Here is a 16,715-nt window from a genome sequence, read left to right as displayed (position 1 = left end):
CCACTTTAAGCAGGAGCAAAACACGCTTAGGCCTGGTCTACACAAGAAAAGTCTTAACTGTTAACTACTGGAGGAGTGTAAAAAATCCACACCCTTGTGAAGAACAGTTAAGCCAACATAAGCCCTGGCGTAGCACTAGGTCAGTGGAAGAATTCTTCATAAGGGGAGCATAAATCACTAGCTAGCTTCCACCTCTAGGGGAGGCAGATTATTTACAGTAATGGGAGAATCCCTCCTGTTAGCATAGGTAGTTTCAACACTGAGGCATTACAGTGGAGCATCTGTGCTGCTGTGGCATTTTAAGTATAGACATCCCCTTAGGCCTGGTCTACACTTAAAAATTAGATAGACCTCAGTACATCACTCACACCTATGAAAAATTTTGCATCCTGAGGGCTGTAGTTGGTTCAACCTCACCAGAAGTGTAGAGGCAGCTAGGTCGACAGACAGCTGCTTCCGTGAACCTTAGGGTACATCTACACTACAGCGGGGAGTCGATTTAAGATACGCAAATTCAGCTACGTGAATAGCGTAGCTGAATTCGACATATTGCAGCCGACTTACCCCGTTGTGAGGACGGCGGCAAAATCGACTTCTGCCGCTTTTTGTCGGCGGCGCTTACTACCACCTCCGCTGGTGGAGTTAGAGCGCCGATTCGGGGATCGATTGTCGCGTCCCGACGGGACGCGATAAATCGATCCCCGAGAGGTCGATTTCTACCCGCCGATTCAGGCGGGTAGTATAGACCAGACCTCAGAGACTTTACTATATGACTTGTAAATTGCATAATATGTATATACTTCATCCTTCCTCAGCGTGGGTCTCCTCTTCCGGCCCTACAATTCTATCATTCTGTAATACAAACTATATTCATTTTCCAAGGCAGCCTTTGTTTGTTAAAGTCAGAATTTGAGGAGTGCAGTTATATGTTCTTTCCAAGGTTTTTAGAGTTGCAGTTTTCTAACACGTGGCTTGCTTCAAAGACAAACTTTGAAGGAAAAAATAAAGGTGAGCAACAGAGAATCTAAAATGCATAAAGTATATAAAAGAAAAAAAAATTCAGTTACACTCCTTTCCAATATTACTACTTATAAAAAGGTCTGGAGATAACTAAGTATTTTGCTTTTGCAAGCTTTGATTAAAAATGTGTTCTGGAGCCACACTGTTACAGATAATAAAAACAGAATCCACAGGAGTATTCCAAATACTACATGATATCATACCTAATAGTGGTCTACAGCTATGCCAAACTATACTCGTCACTTAATTCCTTTGGTATTCAGAGAATGGATTAAAGGATTTCCAAAAGCCCCCTGGGGTCTTCTGCAACCAAGCCCTAAGAGTACAGCATCCTTCAAAATGCCAAACATTCCAGGAATTGGGTTCATCGGTTTCTGAAGGAATACCTTTACCAGGCTTTTAGAAACTTAGTCAAGTAGCAACTAAAAGAGCCAAATACTACACTGTAATTAGATCAAATAGATCACTTTCAGTCTTTGAAATATCTCTTTTCCATTATTTGTAACGTCTCTATTCCTATTACCACATGCAATAGATTTCCATTAGAGCTTCTGCAAAACCAAAAATTTCTTGACAATACAGTTCATCTGGGCTGCTGCACAACAATCAACCACCTGTGCAGAAATATAAAATTTAATTTTGGATGCTTGGGGGAAGGGGAGCGTAAAACAGCATGCCAGCTCAGATGACCCATGGGAATCACTTTTTATGTGTGTGGGATGTAGGAGGGAGTCCCACAAGTCATTCCATTCTTGAGACAGAAATGCCATATAAGGTAATATGTAGGGTTGGAGCCATGTTGGTCCCAGGATATAACGGAGACAAGGTCAGTGAGCTAATATCTACTGGACCAACTTCTGTTGGTGAGAGTCAAGCTTTTGAGCTTACACAGAGCTCCTCTGCAGGTCTGGGAAATGTACTCAGCATCACAGCTTAATTACTCCTAGGAAAATTCAGGGCCCGTGCAGAATTTTTTTTCTCCACAGAAAATACATTCTACTGGACAAGTGCTGCAGTTGTGTCTTTCGTCCACCAGGGGCTGCTGTGGCACTAAAACAGGGAATTCACTCCCAGGTGGGAGCAACCCCAGCTGAGATAGGAAAGAGAAGAGGCCATGGGTCCAGGTCAGGAGGCACAGGAATTGGACGGACAGATGGACAGCATAGGGCACATAGGCGGGGTGGGGGGGTCATAGACTTGGGTTCAGAAGGGCTATTGGGGGGAGAGTGGGACAGGGACTGAATGGGAATGGGGGGTGTAGAGACACATAGGGACATGGGGGAGACTCCCTAACAATCCTTCCTACCCCCCAAAAATACCTGTTCCATACGTCTCCCACCCACACTCAACAACCCACCAAGTTCACAACCAGGCTCCTTCCCAGCAATTACTTCCTTCTCCCTCAGCTCCTCAATTATCCTGACTCTCCCAAGCCTTTGCACTGCTTCTGAGGGGTGCAGGAAATATGTTTCTGTATTGTTCTTTAAATTAATTATTACTCAAAGTTCTATATTAATATGCCTGCTAAGGAATCTATTTGTCCTGAAGCTTTTTTTGTTGTCTGTATTGTTACAGACCTATATGCTGACAAGTATTTTGAAATAAATTACCAAAATAATTGAAACTAGTGTGATTATATTGTTATTTTTACAAATAAAATATGCAGATTTTAAAATACTGTGCCCATAATTTTTAATTTTTTGGCACATAATTCCCCCAGGAGCACTAAATACAAGGTGGAAGAGATTGTTTAGTATAAGTAGTTAACACATATCTCAAGGGACCAGTCAAGGTGAAGTGACCTCTTAACACCCCTGCAGGCATGGGGAGGGAGGAAGGGAACGCAGCTGGGGGGTGTCTCAATTCAGTCCATGATTTTTACTATCTAGCTCTAAATCGCCTTCACTGAACAAGGACACCCCACCAGAGAAGTAGATCGCACCATGGAACGGGCCACCCAAATACCCCAAGAGAACCTGCTTCAATAAATAAATAAAACTCACACAGGAAAATGATAAAAGACAAAAACACCACATCACCTGCAGGTGAACACTTTTCACAAAGGGATCACTCTACATCTGACCTATCAGTCCTCATCCCCAAAGGGAACCTGCACAACAGTTTCAAAAGACAAGCCTGGAAGCTTAAATTTATAACTTTACTAAGACACTAAAAAACATGGACTGAATAGAGACACTGGATTTATGGCTTATTATAACAATGTATAACCCACTAACAACCCCCCACATCTTTCCTCCTCTATGACTGGAGGGGAGTCATAGAGGAGGAAAGATGTGGGGGGTTGTTAGTGGGTTATACATTGTTAATGGGCCACTTCACCTTAAATCATCCCTTGAAATTTGTTAACTACTTATGCAAAACAATCTGTTTCACATTGTATTTAGTTATGACTCTGGGTACATTTTCCAGACCAGAAGAAGAGCTCTGTGTAAGCTTGAAAGCTTGTTTCTCTCACCAACAGAAGTTGGTCCAATAAAAGATATTACAATAACTCCTCACCTAATGTTGTAGTTATGTTCCTGAAAAATGCAAATTTAAGTGAAACGATGTTAAACGAATCCAATTTTCCCATAAGATTTAATGTAAACGCAGGGGGTTAGGTGCCAAGGAAATTTTTTTGTGGCAGACAAAAGGCATGATATACTGTACTGTACAGTACTGGGGAGGTGCCCCGGGCTTACCCCTGGGGCTCAGGGCTGGGGGTGCAGGGTCTGGGAGGAAGTTAGGCTGTGGGAGGGCACTCAGGGTGGGGGTGCGGGGTCTGGGAGGGAGTTAAAGTGCGGGAGGAGGCTCTGGGCTGGGGCAGGCAGGAGGTGCAGAGCACTTACCTGGAGCAGCTCCTGTTCGGTGCAGGGGGTGTGGAGGTGGCTCTGCGCAGCGTGGCACCGCCCCCTTGGCCACAATTCTGAGAGCCGTGATTCTGGGAGCTGCCCCCCACCTCCCCGGCAGGCAGGGCCACCCATAATGCGGGGACTTTGGGGGTCCCGGGGCCCTGGTCTGCAGCTCTAATGCCCCTTTCAGAATGCGGCCCTGTGAGCACGGGCCGGAGGACTCGGGAGGAGCAGGGGCAGCCGTGCAGCCAGAGAGAAGCGGCGCTTTCCCCTTCGAAGCCGGCCAGAGAGCAGGGGAAACGCTGGAAGGGAAGGAGGGAGGAAGGGGGAGGAGAAGAGGAACTTGTGCAATGCTCCCTTGTAAAGTTAGCCAAACGACATTATAAGGGAGCATCGCACAACTTTAACTTAGTATGTTCCCTAATGGAGCAGCGACATAACTTCAAAACAACATTAAGTGGGAGGACGTTAAGTGAGGAGTTACTGTACCTCACCCACTTTGTCTCCCTAATATAGGATGATGGCAGATTTTCTTGGGTTCCTGTTCATTAAGGAGCTACAGCCAGTGCTGTTTAGCAGAATGTATAACAGCACATTTAGATTGTTTGCAAAACTAATACTTGTATTACTAGCAAGCTCTTATATTACTGGCATCAAAAGGAGTAAGTCTTTCTCTTGGCTGTAGCTTCTTAAAGGAACAGGAACTTGAGAAAATCTGCTGTCATTTTATATGGAATTTCTAGCTGAGGAGTGGAATCAAATGAGAGGTGAACATTTCAATGTAAAGTACTGAAAGCTTGAAGAGGACCTGCTGCTACAGTTTTTTCAAACTTGGTGTAGTCTGCTTGGATATTGTTCTTCCCTAACAGAAAACACTCCTCAGCAAACTGTACAACTTGACATGTTTGTATTAGAATCTAGAACTCTAGATCAGAAAAGGTGCATACAGTAGGGATTTGGCTCAAAACAAGAGTAACTATATTCTCCTTGAAGTCTCAAACGGAAATGGTGTTCTGCCCTTCCTAACCTAAACAGTTGTGTAGTCTGTGTGCTACTCAACAGTCACTATTTTCTACATCTGAGGCAATTGCACTTCAGAACTGGGAGAAGTGATCCTGTGCATGTGATATTCCCCAAGGTGCAACCTGAACTGGTGTGTCTCCTTAGAGATGCCTTTTACACTGCTTTCCTAGTGAACAGCAAGCCCCTGCAGGCTCTGCTCACTCACAGCTACCAGCAGGCAAAGTCATTCCCAGCTGAGTACACAAATGCTATGCCCAGCCATCCATGAATTCCATACAGGATGACACCCACATATCCATCAGTTCCAGCTCCTCCGCTTCCCCCCCCCCCCCCAAATGTGCATCTTGTACTGTTCAGTAGTCTACTGGATTGTACAGGCTCATATTTAGTCTGTCATTCCAACGATGGGTAATTAATATACACCAGTCCTGTTGACCTGAGTAAAGATTTTCCAAACGAACACACTGGTTTAGATAAAAAGTTTATTAAAGAGAAAAAAAGATTAAGTGATTATAAGTGGTAAGGCATAAAGTCAGACTTGGTTACAAAAGAAAAAAAATAAAACTGCAAGCTAATTCCTAAACTTTACTAAGCTAAATAAGATTTGAAGCAAACATCATTCTTACCACACTAGATACTGCAGGCAATTCTCACTTCACAGTTCTCAGGCTGGACTTCCTTTCAGCCTGGGACCATTCCCCTTAGTTTAGAGTTCTTTAGGTATTCATTGATGGTATGAGCAGAGCAATATAAGAGGAGAGGAGAGGAGGGATGAGGGTCCTGTGGAGGTCACTGTCCTTTATTTTTATATCCACCTCCTCTTTTTTAGGATTATTCCTCACCCGCCACTGGGGGGGGGGGGGGGGAGGGAGTGGATAAACAGTCCCCTTTATATGTGAGATCTGCACCATATCTGGGAGGAAATGTAAATTTATTGTTTACACTTCCCCATTGCTGAAGAATGGCTGTTTAAATGATAGCCCCCTTGACTTTATTGACCTGTCTGGGGTTGCTATGTGCCTTTGGCTCTGAAAAACTAGTTTGTGGGTGTTACCCAGAACTACAACATATTTCAGTAACAATCATATAGCAAAATCTCATAATTTTACATCCAGTAATGTTACACACATCTTAATAGGACAATGATGGTCAGCAGATTATGAGTTTCTAAATGATACCTCTCAAGTCATGCTTTGTACAAAACATATAATCATATAAAAGTGGTGAATATGGAGTACAGGGTGTCACTGTATAATTTATATTTGTTATTTTGATTTGTAAAATGTTTTGGGATCCTTAAGGATGAAATGCAGTGTATAACAATGTGATGTAATATGTAGAAAACCCCTAGAAAAAGAGGATATTTGAATGTGAATTTTCAGTCTGACAGTTCTTTGTATGCATCACTTGTTGCAGGATTGACATACTCTGAGTTAGCAAACTGGCAATTTACAATAACTAAAGAAGATTAAAAAACTACAATGAACAATAAATGGTCTGCATGCCAGACTTTGCCTTCTATCGAATGCTCCAGTCAATAATAATAGTAAAAAAAAAAATAACCTAAGTCCTCTATAAGCACCAATCATGGGTTTGGATGTTAAATTTCAGCTGGTGGAGAAGACTATAGTTAAACAAAACACTCAAAGAGGAATATGTCCAAGAAGCCAAGGAAAGGTGCATGGATATTGAGTTCTATGAGAAATCTTTCTTGGTGACAAAATCTCTCAGAAAATTGCCCTTTTCAGCAGTTCCCAGAGCAAAGTTATTTCTAAGTACAGACTGATAGAAATGACAGAATTCACATGCTGAACATACATGAATAAATGAGATCACATAAGTCACTCCAACAAGACAAGTAAACACTCCAAAAATCACAAAGATTTTCCACTAGAGTGCATGCTGTAAGAATGTATGGTGTAGCCAAGTGGGAAGAAGCAGTCCTAACGCCCCCCCGCCCCGCCTTTTTTTTGTTTTTTTTTTAAACACACACACACACACACACACACCCAGAAAGGGATTTCAGACATGTTAGAGCTATTAACACCATTTAGATTGAGGGCGTGGTTTGTCTAAACTTCTGAGAGGTAAATCTACCAAACATACCATGGTTAGGAAAGCAGGGATTGACAAGGAGAGCAAGACCTAGGACGGTTAAAGTGTGGAGAATGGTCTTCTACAACCACCATCTGATTTTCCTATTCCTTTGCCTGTTTCGCTACCTAAGTTAAAAGTTGAATCAAGTCCCCATAGAAGAGATTCTCCTAGAAATGATAATGGACATTTTTGTTTTGTTTTTTTTTTGTTTGGTGAGCGGAGGCATTGTTGTTTCGTGTGTACTTGCCTTGAGAGAGAGAAAAAAAAAAAAAAAAGACTGTCCCTTTTTTCCCTTCTGCTCTTTTCCCTAGTAACATTTTTGCCATTTCCCTTTTTGAGCATGTCCTGTCCCCCAAGGAGGTTTTCTAAAACAGCCAATAGTCACCAGGTTTATTATCCTAAGCAAAGCCACACATAGGAAAGAGTGGTATTTAGCTAATCGTTCTCTATATTTTGCCTTATTCTATTTATTTCTTTGATTCTTACAATTTCTGCAAACTGAGAACACTTTAAAAAAATTCCAAGGATGACAAATGACGCCTGAGCAGCTGAGAACCCAGCATGTAAAAAGTGAAATTCATTAGTTCCCAAAAGTTGTTCATAGTATTTATCCATAAAAAGAAGTCTTATTTTAGGAAGGGGAGAGAGAGGAGAATGAAGTTTGGTTTTTTTAAACTGTATACAATACGATAGCTTTTTTTAAGGCACAGAAGGTAAAATACATGCATCCAAATAGAATTAAAAAAAAAAAAATCAGCACTTGTTTCAGACGAATAAGATGAAAGATGGTGCACAAGTAAACCAAATTTCATGTTTGTTTACAATGGCATAGCATAAAACAGGTTTTGCTCATACATGTATAGACAATTTACAAGTATAGTAAAATAAAGTGATCATTCAGCTGCTGTGATATTATTTTCCTAAAACAATAATCCCTGTTTTGATGTCAGAACACAGTATTATAATTTAGCAGGGCCTAAAAATTCACCTATACTTAATTTTAAATATTCTGAAAGTGCAAGTTTCTAGAACTCAAAGCTGTAAGTACACAGAAGAAATTGAAACCTACGAAGCAGAACATGATCTCTGAGGAAACAGAGTAATAGCTTTTTTATTAAAGGTTTCGATATTTTTTTCTTTGCTTAGGTCCAAGTCTGCTCCTACTGAATTCAATGATGAAACTACAATGTATTCCAATGTGTGCAAGTTTGGACCCTTTTAAGGAGAAAAAATGTACTATTGAAAAAACAATGCAATACCATATTGGAGGCCAAAGATATGCTTTAGAAAATACCAAATTTGTAGACAGAAGGGGGGGAAAATTGATGTTTAAGAAAGTACATAATACAAAAGTGTGAATGAAAGGTTCTTATTTTTTTCTTTTTAAACTGCATTCAAGAAAAAGTTTAAAGCCCTCTTTTCCTTTATAAAGGCATCGACAGCCAACATCAATGCTTTTGCTTAACTTTTAAACTTGGCCACATGTTCACGTGCTATGATCAGCCTTTGGATCTGAGCTGTTCCTTCGTAGATCTGAAAAGAATTATGATACCATTACATTATTGTGTTACACTGCCAGTTTTTAAAAGCTTTTTAAAAATAGCAAGATCAGTTTCAATACAACATACAAAACTTTAAAAGCTTCACAAGTATGTAAAGCAATGTTGTTCTTTTTACCCAAAAACTTCATGGCCACTTCCCCCCTTACTTTCTTAATTTCTTTTGTTGTCTCTGTCTCCATTTTATCAGGTTTTCAATGCCTCTCTCCTCCCGCAGTAATACTGTGTTTTTTCATCTCTCAGCTCACATTTTTGTATCTTTTCTGGCACGGTGTTCTCTCTCTCTCTCTCTCTCTCTCTCTCCCCTTTTCTCCTGTTGCTCAAACCACCCCTCTGTTTTAGCCTGTGTGCTGGCAACAAAATGAAACATTTACTATGAAGCTCTTTGTGCTAAGATTGAAATCAAATTTTGGTCTTTATCCTTTTTGGCAGTACACAAAAGTAGAGAGGCATGATGGGAGACACAAAGTATGATTCAGTGGTTAAAGTACAGAACTGAGTTATGATTTCAGTTCCTAACTCTTTTAAAGACTTTTATAGATTTGGTCAAGGTCACACAGCCTCAGTTTCACCAATTGCATAATAGAGATAATTATCTTCACCACCACGTGTTTCAAGATTCCCAGAAAGAAGGCAGTATATAACTGCAAAGCATTATCTGAGCAACGAAAAACCTACAAGTCTTGTTAAGAAATATCACAAGAAAGGGTTCAGTTAACACCCCATGTTTGAAAACAAGAACAAGCTTCAGGCTCAAGAATTTTGGGCACTTTAAGCACAAAGGTTATTTTTTAAGTTGTGCAGAGGGAGCATCTACATAAGATCATGGTCACTGTTACTTAGATTTGTAATTGGGACTAAATCAAGAACAAAGGGGGAAAATAACTTTATCAGAACAGCCTATGGAAGAATGTATGAAGTACTGAATGAAATCAAGTACAGAAATGGAACAAAAGAACCGATGGGAAACAAAGTTTTTGTAGATGAAGCATATGTCCAAGAGCACATGCAGTCTGTCATCAGGCAGTGATACAGTAGGGTAGACAATAAAGTGCAAAAAGTAATCGAGGGCAAGAGACATGTGAGGTATCATGCATCAGAAATGGGAGGATGGTATAAATCTGCAATAAAACACACTCTTTCAGAGGCTGGGATACTTACTTTAAAGTGACAGTGCATGAAACACAGTAAGGCATTTAAAGACTCTTTACAGACAGATGAAGCAACACTATGGATTATCCTTTTCCATAAGCTTCCCAAAAGATTAGGAATAGAAACTAGAACTAGAGAAGTATGGTTAGATGGAATATTGAAGGAAATTAGAATCACTCCAAAACATGTGACCAATGATCAATGTCTGAAGAATGAAAATTCCTCAATCCAGACTTCAGAAGAATGTTGCAATCAATTCAGCAAATTCATTATTTTTAAAGAAAGTTTAATAATGAAACACTGCTACAAATGTCAACAACAGGAGACCAATCAAAACCACAAAAGAAACTACTTTGAGGCTTTCTTCTCTTTAATTCCTTAGATAATTAGCTGATGTATCACAAATATAACTCCTGCAGAGAGATTAATGGGGATAATCATAACTAGGCTTGGAAGGATTAGATTTTTTTAATCTGTAAATGTCAGTAAATATCGCTTTCACCATGCACAAACTGACAAAAATATATTTCCAACAAAAATAACTTAGGGTCAACACTGCTTGAGAATTTATCAGAGTCAAAATCCAGCAATTTAAAATTAGTGTTTTACAAAGGGACTAGCGAATAAATAGTAAAACAGATACAATTTCTTGATTTACGGATATTTACTTTGTTTATTTTGACATGTGATATTAACAATTTATGTATTAACGGTTTATAAAGCTTTAACTTTTTGAATCTGAACATCTACTGTCATTAAATAATTGCCTGACCTCACCATAATTTCCTGCAATGGTGAAAATTTAAATCAATAAAAATTTTTAAAATTCTTAAATATAAGCTCAGACATTATCCATCATAATTATAAAAAAGATTAATCAAAATCAATAAAGTTCCGAGAAGATGAATGTAGACAATTTAGAGACCTACTCAGATTTTTTCTTTCAAATAAAAATCATTTACCATTCCCTCAGTCCCAAAGAAAACGGATGATAAAAATCAACAATAATAAATCCAAGTTCCTGGGAGAAAGATTTAAATAATAAAAATACTTATAAGGTAATTATAGAACTAAAAGGCTCTGGACACTTTAGACAAGAAACTGTTACTTACTGCGACTGTGGTTCTTTGAGATGTAATGCAGACACGTATTCCACTTAGATGTGTGCGCACACCATTTAGATGTGGAGAATTTTGCCTAACAGTCCCTCTAGAGGGGCAGCACTCGCACCTTGAGGCCATAGCCCCATCCCTGGCTACTGAGGTATTGCCACCCTGACCCCCCTTAGTTTCTTTGCACTGAATGCCCAGAAACTAGATGCCTATGCAGAGGGGACAGAAGGTGGGTTGTGGAATACACATCTGCATCACGTCTCAAAAGAACTACAGTTACAGTAAGTAACCATTTCTCCTTTGAGTAAATGCTGCTGGGTATTCCACTTAGGTGACTCAGCAGTACCTGTAGGGGGTGCGGCTCAAAGTCTATTTAAACAAGGACTGCATGACCACCTTCCCAAAGTTTGCATCTGCTCTGGATGCCATGGTAGTGGCACAATGGTTTGTAATGTATGTATCACCAACCATGTGGCAGCCCTGTAAATATCCAATACTGAGATGTCACTTAGGAATGCTATTGATATAGATTGCACGCTCATAGGATGAGCTCACACCCCACAGAGGAAGCATAGCCAAAGCGATTTCATATGCAGTCATGATGCTGGAACTTATCCACTTAGAGATCATCTGTGAGGAAACTGCTTGCCCCTTCGTACTGCCTGCAGACCACACAAACACAGAGACGGTGAAGCCTGAAAGGCTGTAGTCCTGTCCAGATTGGACATCAGACTATGTCTGACCTTCTATGTGTGAAGACACTGCTCCTCTGGAGAGGAATGCTGCTTAGGAAAAAGACACCAGCAAATATACTGCTTAGTTTAAATTAAGCAGAGACCACTTGAGAAACAAACTTTGGGTGCAGCCGAAACATCACTTTGTCTTTGGAGAATTGTGTGTAAGGAGGCTCTGCCATCACAGGGAGGTTCTGCCTGCAATTCACATATTTTCCTCGAAGAAGTTATTGCCACGAGAAAGGCAGTTTTTTGACATGAGAGGACAGGGGCAGGATGCCAGGGGCTCAAACTGAGGTCCCATAAGAGTCACTAAAACGGTGGTAACATCCCACAAGGGAACTGGTTCCTGCACCGGCAGGTGGAGATGAAGGATTCCTTTGAAGAATCTTTCCACTGTGGCTTTGGAAAACACTGATCTTTCATGAATGAGTGGCTGAGATTGCTGCTAGATGCACCCTCAATGACCTAAGTATAAGCCTGACAACTGAAGATGTAGCAAATAGTCCAAGGTGTCTTGGATACTAGCTAGTGTCAGCTGAACTCCGCAGGCCAATGACCACATTGAAAAACGCTTCCACTTTGCCAAATAGGCCATCCTGGTAGAGGGTTTTATACTACTGAGTATGTCTATCAATCAGCTGCAGAACATCACTCTTCCTCCTCATTCAACCACAGACCAGCCACATCATAAGATGCAGGGAGGGAGCTGAGTACCGGATGCAAGGTGTGACTGTAGTTCTGCATGAGCAGGTCAGGATGGAGAGGAAGGAGGCCGAAGTGACAATGCAAGAAGGTCGGAAAACCAGCACTGCCTCGGCCATGCCAGGGCAATGAGGATGAGCTTGGCCTGATCTGCTTTCAGCTTGACGATGACCTGTGGAATGATCAGGATCAGAGGAAAAGCATGCAGGAAAGCCAATTGCCAAATGAGATGGAAGGTGTCCTTGAGGCCACCCTGAGAGCAGAAGAGATGGCATTTCCTGTTGTCCCTTGTAGCGAACAGGTCAATCATTGGGATGCCCCACGCTGGAAAGATAACTTGCAGAACACAGAGCTTTAGAGACCACTCATGGTTCAGGGGAAAATTCCTGCTGAGATGATCCACAAGATGATTCTGGACCCTAGGCAAGCGATCGGCTAGCAGAGTCAAAATGGGCACTTGGAGGGCACCAGCAGGAGGTGTATCGATTGGTCAAACCATGGACTCGACTGCCTCCTCGTCTGGGATCTATGACCCTTTCTGAGGTAATCCCGCTGTCTCAAGGGAGCAAAAGGTTGCCCAAAGGTGCACTGCAGATGGTATTGTTGCTGTGGTTAACCACTGAAGTGGCACCTCTTCACTGCTGGTGTATACACCCCTTAGGAACTTAGGGTAGCCTTAAAATCCTTGAAGGAGGACAGGGTCTCATCCATCTTGTGTGAAAACACCACCCAGTCTCTATGCCCTGCTGCATGTCGGGAATAATGCCTGAATTCTGAAGCCAGCACGTTCTTCTCATGGTCACCACAGAAGCCATAACTCTGGCCGAAGCATTTATGACATCCAGCATGGACTGCAATAATGTGTTGGCCACTAAATAGTCTTCGATGATAAATGCCCCAAATGCTTCTCTGGAGATTTCAGGCATTAGAGGCCAGCAGGCACTGGGCCAGGGGCCCCTCTGCCAACTGCAAGACAAGATGGAATTTGAGCCGATGTCAGTGTGTTTCGGTCAGGACACCCCACTGACCAGCAGCGGCAGTAACCTGCCTGAGGGCCTGAGCTCCCTGAACTGGGGGGTCGCTCAGCCCCTGCGTAAAGGGGCCTGAGCTTTGACTGTCTGTGCTGTAGTGAGTCGGTGTGGTGCCCCTCCGTGCCGGAGGGTAGAGCCCCGGCGCGAACCTACTACAGATCCCTTTAGGAAACATAAAATCAAACATCTGGATAGATTTCTCAGATAAATGTTGTGACTCATAAAAAGATATTACTCTGAAACATAATAGGCCATTTATAAAGATGACAACCTAAAACCATTTTACAAGCCTCAGGCATCCTAGTTACACAGTAAAAATATTTGAAGAGCTTACGATGGACATGGATCTGTTCTATTACTGTTGTTTGTTGACTTAGTTATTGGCAACGTTTACTGTATGACTATGTTGGGTTAGTAATGGGGGAGGGGCAGATGTCAGGAAAAACAAACAAAGGAAAACTGACTCAAAATAAGTCACTATTTGGTAGGCACTTTGTGGTTGTTAAGAGACAATGCTAGACAGAAAGACTCGGGAACACAAGAAGATCAAAAGGTCAATATCAGTTTATAAAGAGACTGGGGAGCTGTTTGGGGAAACCACACCAACATAGGCACCTGCTGGGGTGTCTGAAGGTTGGCCTGCTTAGGTTATAAACACAGGATGGTAAAATGTTATCTCAGGTAAGACAGATACATGGGTAGATTATAATTTGTTTTAAAATCCTTTTTCTTTTATGCTTTGTTCCTACTGTGAGACATAAACAATACTTTGTTTTTAACAAGCTGTCTGGTCACAATATTCACCACTGATCACAGACTCTCAAAGGGAAGAACTGTTAAACCCAGTCAGACCTGCTGGGTAAGCATAGCTTATACACAGGGCATGACAGGGTACAGTAGCCCAGGGCCCAGTCTAAGAATGGGAAAATTGTGGTATTACAGTCTAGGAGAGGTAAAGGCACGATGTCTGAACCTGAAGGGGTACACTCAGAGACCAGAGAGGGTACTGGGACAGAGCTTGAGTGGACTGTGCTTTTCTGTAGAGAAGGTAAAGAACTGGAAGGGAGGATGTTTTGCCCGAGACTTGTGTAATTGGGCTGGATTTTCACAACTCTTTCCTGTTTCCTTCCAATAGATGGTCCCATAACACTATTTATAGATTCACTGGCAAAGGAAACAGACACACATATGGAACTGGAACAAGATCTGGGCCCCAATCCTTGGCTGGCTGTGTGTGCCACAGCTAAACTTGGGGAATGCAAAGCCATAGTTGTGCTCCTCTTATCTTGAACTGGTTCTCTGGTGTGAGTCAGAGCAGCTTCTTAGCTTCTCTAACGCACACCATCTGCCAATGGACCTGAAAGGCTGTTTGAGCAGCCAGAGGTCACAGGAAAGTCCCAGCCACATACACTTTAGTCTAAACCTGCTTTTGTGCTGCTGGAGGATACTACTATGCTATGAAGCAGTCACACCACAGGGGAGAATCTGGACCATTACATGTAGTTGAATAGTCCAAGACAGAATCTCCCTTTTTAAAAAAGGCTCTTGAGACACTAATCTCACTACCAGAGTAACACTTGTTCTGAAGGATGTAGGCCTTGTCTATCAGCTGTAGATGAATGCTGTCCATTTTCTGGATGAGAGTTAATGTTACACACTTCATGGACTGGCAAATAATCATGAGAGAAAGCTCAAGAGCATCACTGGAAGATGAATTTCAGAGCCTAGGATTACAGACATCAGTTGCCTTATCCACTGCTTGCTTGTGGAAAAACTGAGCTGCCCAAGGAACACTGACAAAATGGCTCCTCAATCCAGACCAAGGAATAAACTCAAAGATGAAAGCCTCCCATTTCTTTCTTATTTTGCTTCCCTATATCAGAGAAAAATAAAGTAGAGGAAAAGTTGAAGAGGATTGCTGTCATGGGACAAGAGAACTAAACAGCGTTCTACCTGAATACAAGTCTTCAGGTTCTGCAGAGGGTATAGAAACGTGCTGTACTAAACACAGAATAAGGTTGCAGCTTCCTTTCTTTTTTCTCATATATAAAGAGGAAACCAGAACAGCTTCAGGACTATAATAATTAATGAGAATAATGAAATAGTTTTATATCATTCATGTGAACCAAAAACAACAGGAGCAGCAAAGAAAAGTTTCCCACCAATTACATTGATAGTTAGTCACAGAACATGGTTTCTAAACTCTCTTTATACCATTAGAACTTGCCAGCATCTTCACAGGAAGGTTGGATAAATATTTTGTGGCTTAGGAAATGCATTGCGTGGTGAAAGAACCAAATCCTTTTTAGAATTATTTAGTTGCTCCTATTCCTGCACTTGATAGTTAGTATTAGGAATAAAGTACTGTGCCCCCTGGTTGTGCAAAGGAATTCTTTCACAATCATTCCTTTAGAAGAGTAATTAGTATCAATAATGTTCCTGAGATAACTTCTTCTTGGCACTAGTACTGCAGCACTTTGAGTACTTGAAGGGGCTTTTAGTTTAAGTAATCATAAAATGCTTTTATTATGGGTCCCTCTTTTCTGCCTATATGACTTGGCAAATGGGTGAAGATTACCACCAGTTTTGCAACAGGGAAGTGCAGTGGATCATCATGTAAGGAAGAAGAAAATTCAATCTCCACTTCAGAAAGCCTTTTAAAATAGTCTGTAAGTTTGATTATTTATATTAATTGTTTTGTATCATTTCAGTTTCCTTAAAAACTGTTTAAGAACCAACAGACTGAAGTGGGAGATTAAAGTCTATATTCTTCTCTACATTTTGATTTCTTTCCTTTCAGTCTCTGCTTCCTCTTACCTTGCCTAACCAGGTGCTGCTCCCCGCTGTGAAATTGAGCCTCACTGAGCTTCCGCAACAGCATTTCAGAGGAGCTTGCTAAGACAACACTGGATACCTGCTATACCAACAAAGTGCTAAGAGAGGCAGCCTTCCTTTTACTACATACAGCCCTTTATGTTGCTGCTTAGTTTAAGAGTTATCTGAATTGGGCTGAGAACCATATTTCATTAAAACTAATTCAGGCTGCTTAAGTACTGGCCATGTAGTGTGGGGTCAGGACAAAGCATGTTTAAGCCAAGTTTAAGAATGGTGTTTTAGCCTATATGCAGACTTGCCATGCCAACATTTCTGTATTCAGACTTAAGATAGCATTTAGAAAGATGGCTCTTACTTGGAAAGAGACACTCAAGTCCCAAAATAAAAATATCCACATAATATATGAATGTTCTAAAAACTGGGCACAAGTAGCACATCTCTCAGATCTCAAGAGTAATTTTAAGAGCTAAAAAGAGTAGTGACTGTCATCAACTTTAGTTTCAGACAATACATGCCAAGGCTCATCACTGATTTTGGAAGCTACTTGCCTCTCTTAAAGCCAAATATCCTCCCCTTCCTCACTCCTGGGGTAGCC

The 16,715-nt window shown here is 41.3% G+C and overlaps 1 protein-coding gene and 1 non-coding gene across 5 annotated transcripts in view; both read right to left on the bottom strand.

The window, feature by feature from the left end:
- Positions 1 to 5,360: 5,360 nt before the first annotated feature.
- Positions 5,361 to 16,715, bottom strand: part of ACADM (acyl-CoA dehydrogenase medium chain) — a 38,024-nt gene continuing 26,669 nt past the window's right edge. For all 4 annotated transcript variants that reach the window (XM_005302410.4, XM_005302411.5, XM_065555435.1 and 1 more), the window contains one exon: positions 5,361 to 8,525. In XM_005302410.4, coding sequence (XP_005302467.2) covers positions 8,454 to 8,525 — 72 coding nt within the window. In that variant the 3' untranslated portion in view covers positions 5,361 to 8,453. The remainder of the gene's footprint in view (positions 8,526 to 16,715) is intronic.
- Positions 16,562 to 16,653, bottom strand: LOC112059965 (small nucleolar RNA SNORD45). The gene has a single exon (XR_002889256.1). It is a non-coding gene; the product is annotated as a small nucleolar RNA SNORD45 (small nucleolar RNA).

This window comes from Chrysemys picta, chromosome 8 (genome assembly GCF_011386835.1).
Source record: "Chrysemys picta bellii isolate R12L10 chromosome 8, ASM1138683v2, whole genome shotgun sequence".
Taxonomy (NCBI): domain Eukaryota; kingdom Metazoa; phylum Chordata; order Testudines; family Emydidae; genus Chrysemys; species Chrysemys picta.
This window is presented reverse-complemented; position numbering and strand designations above follow the sequence as displayed.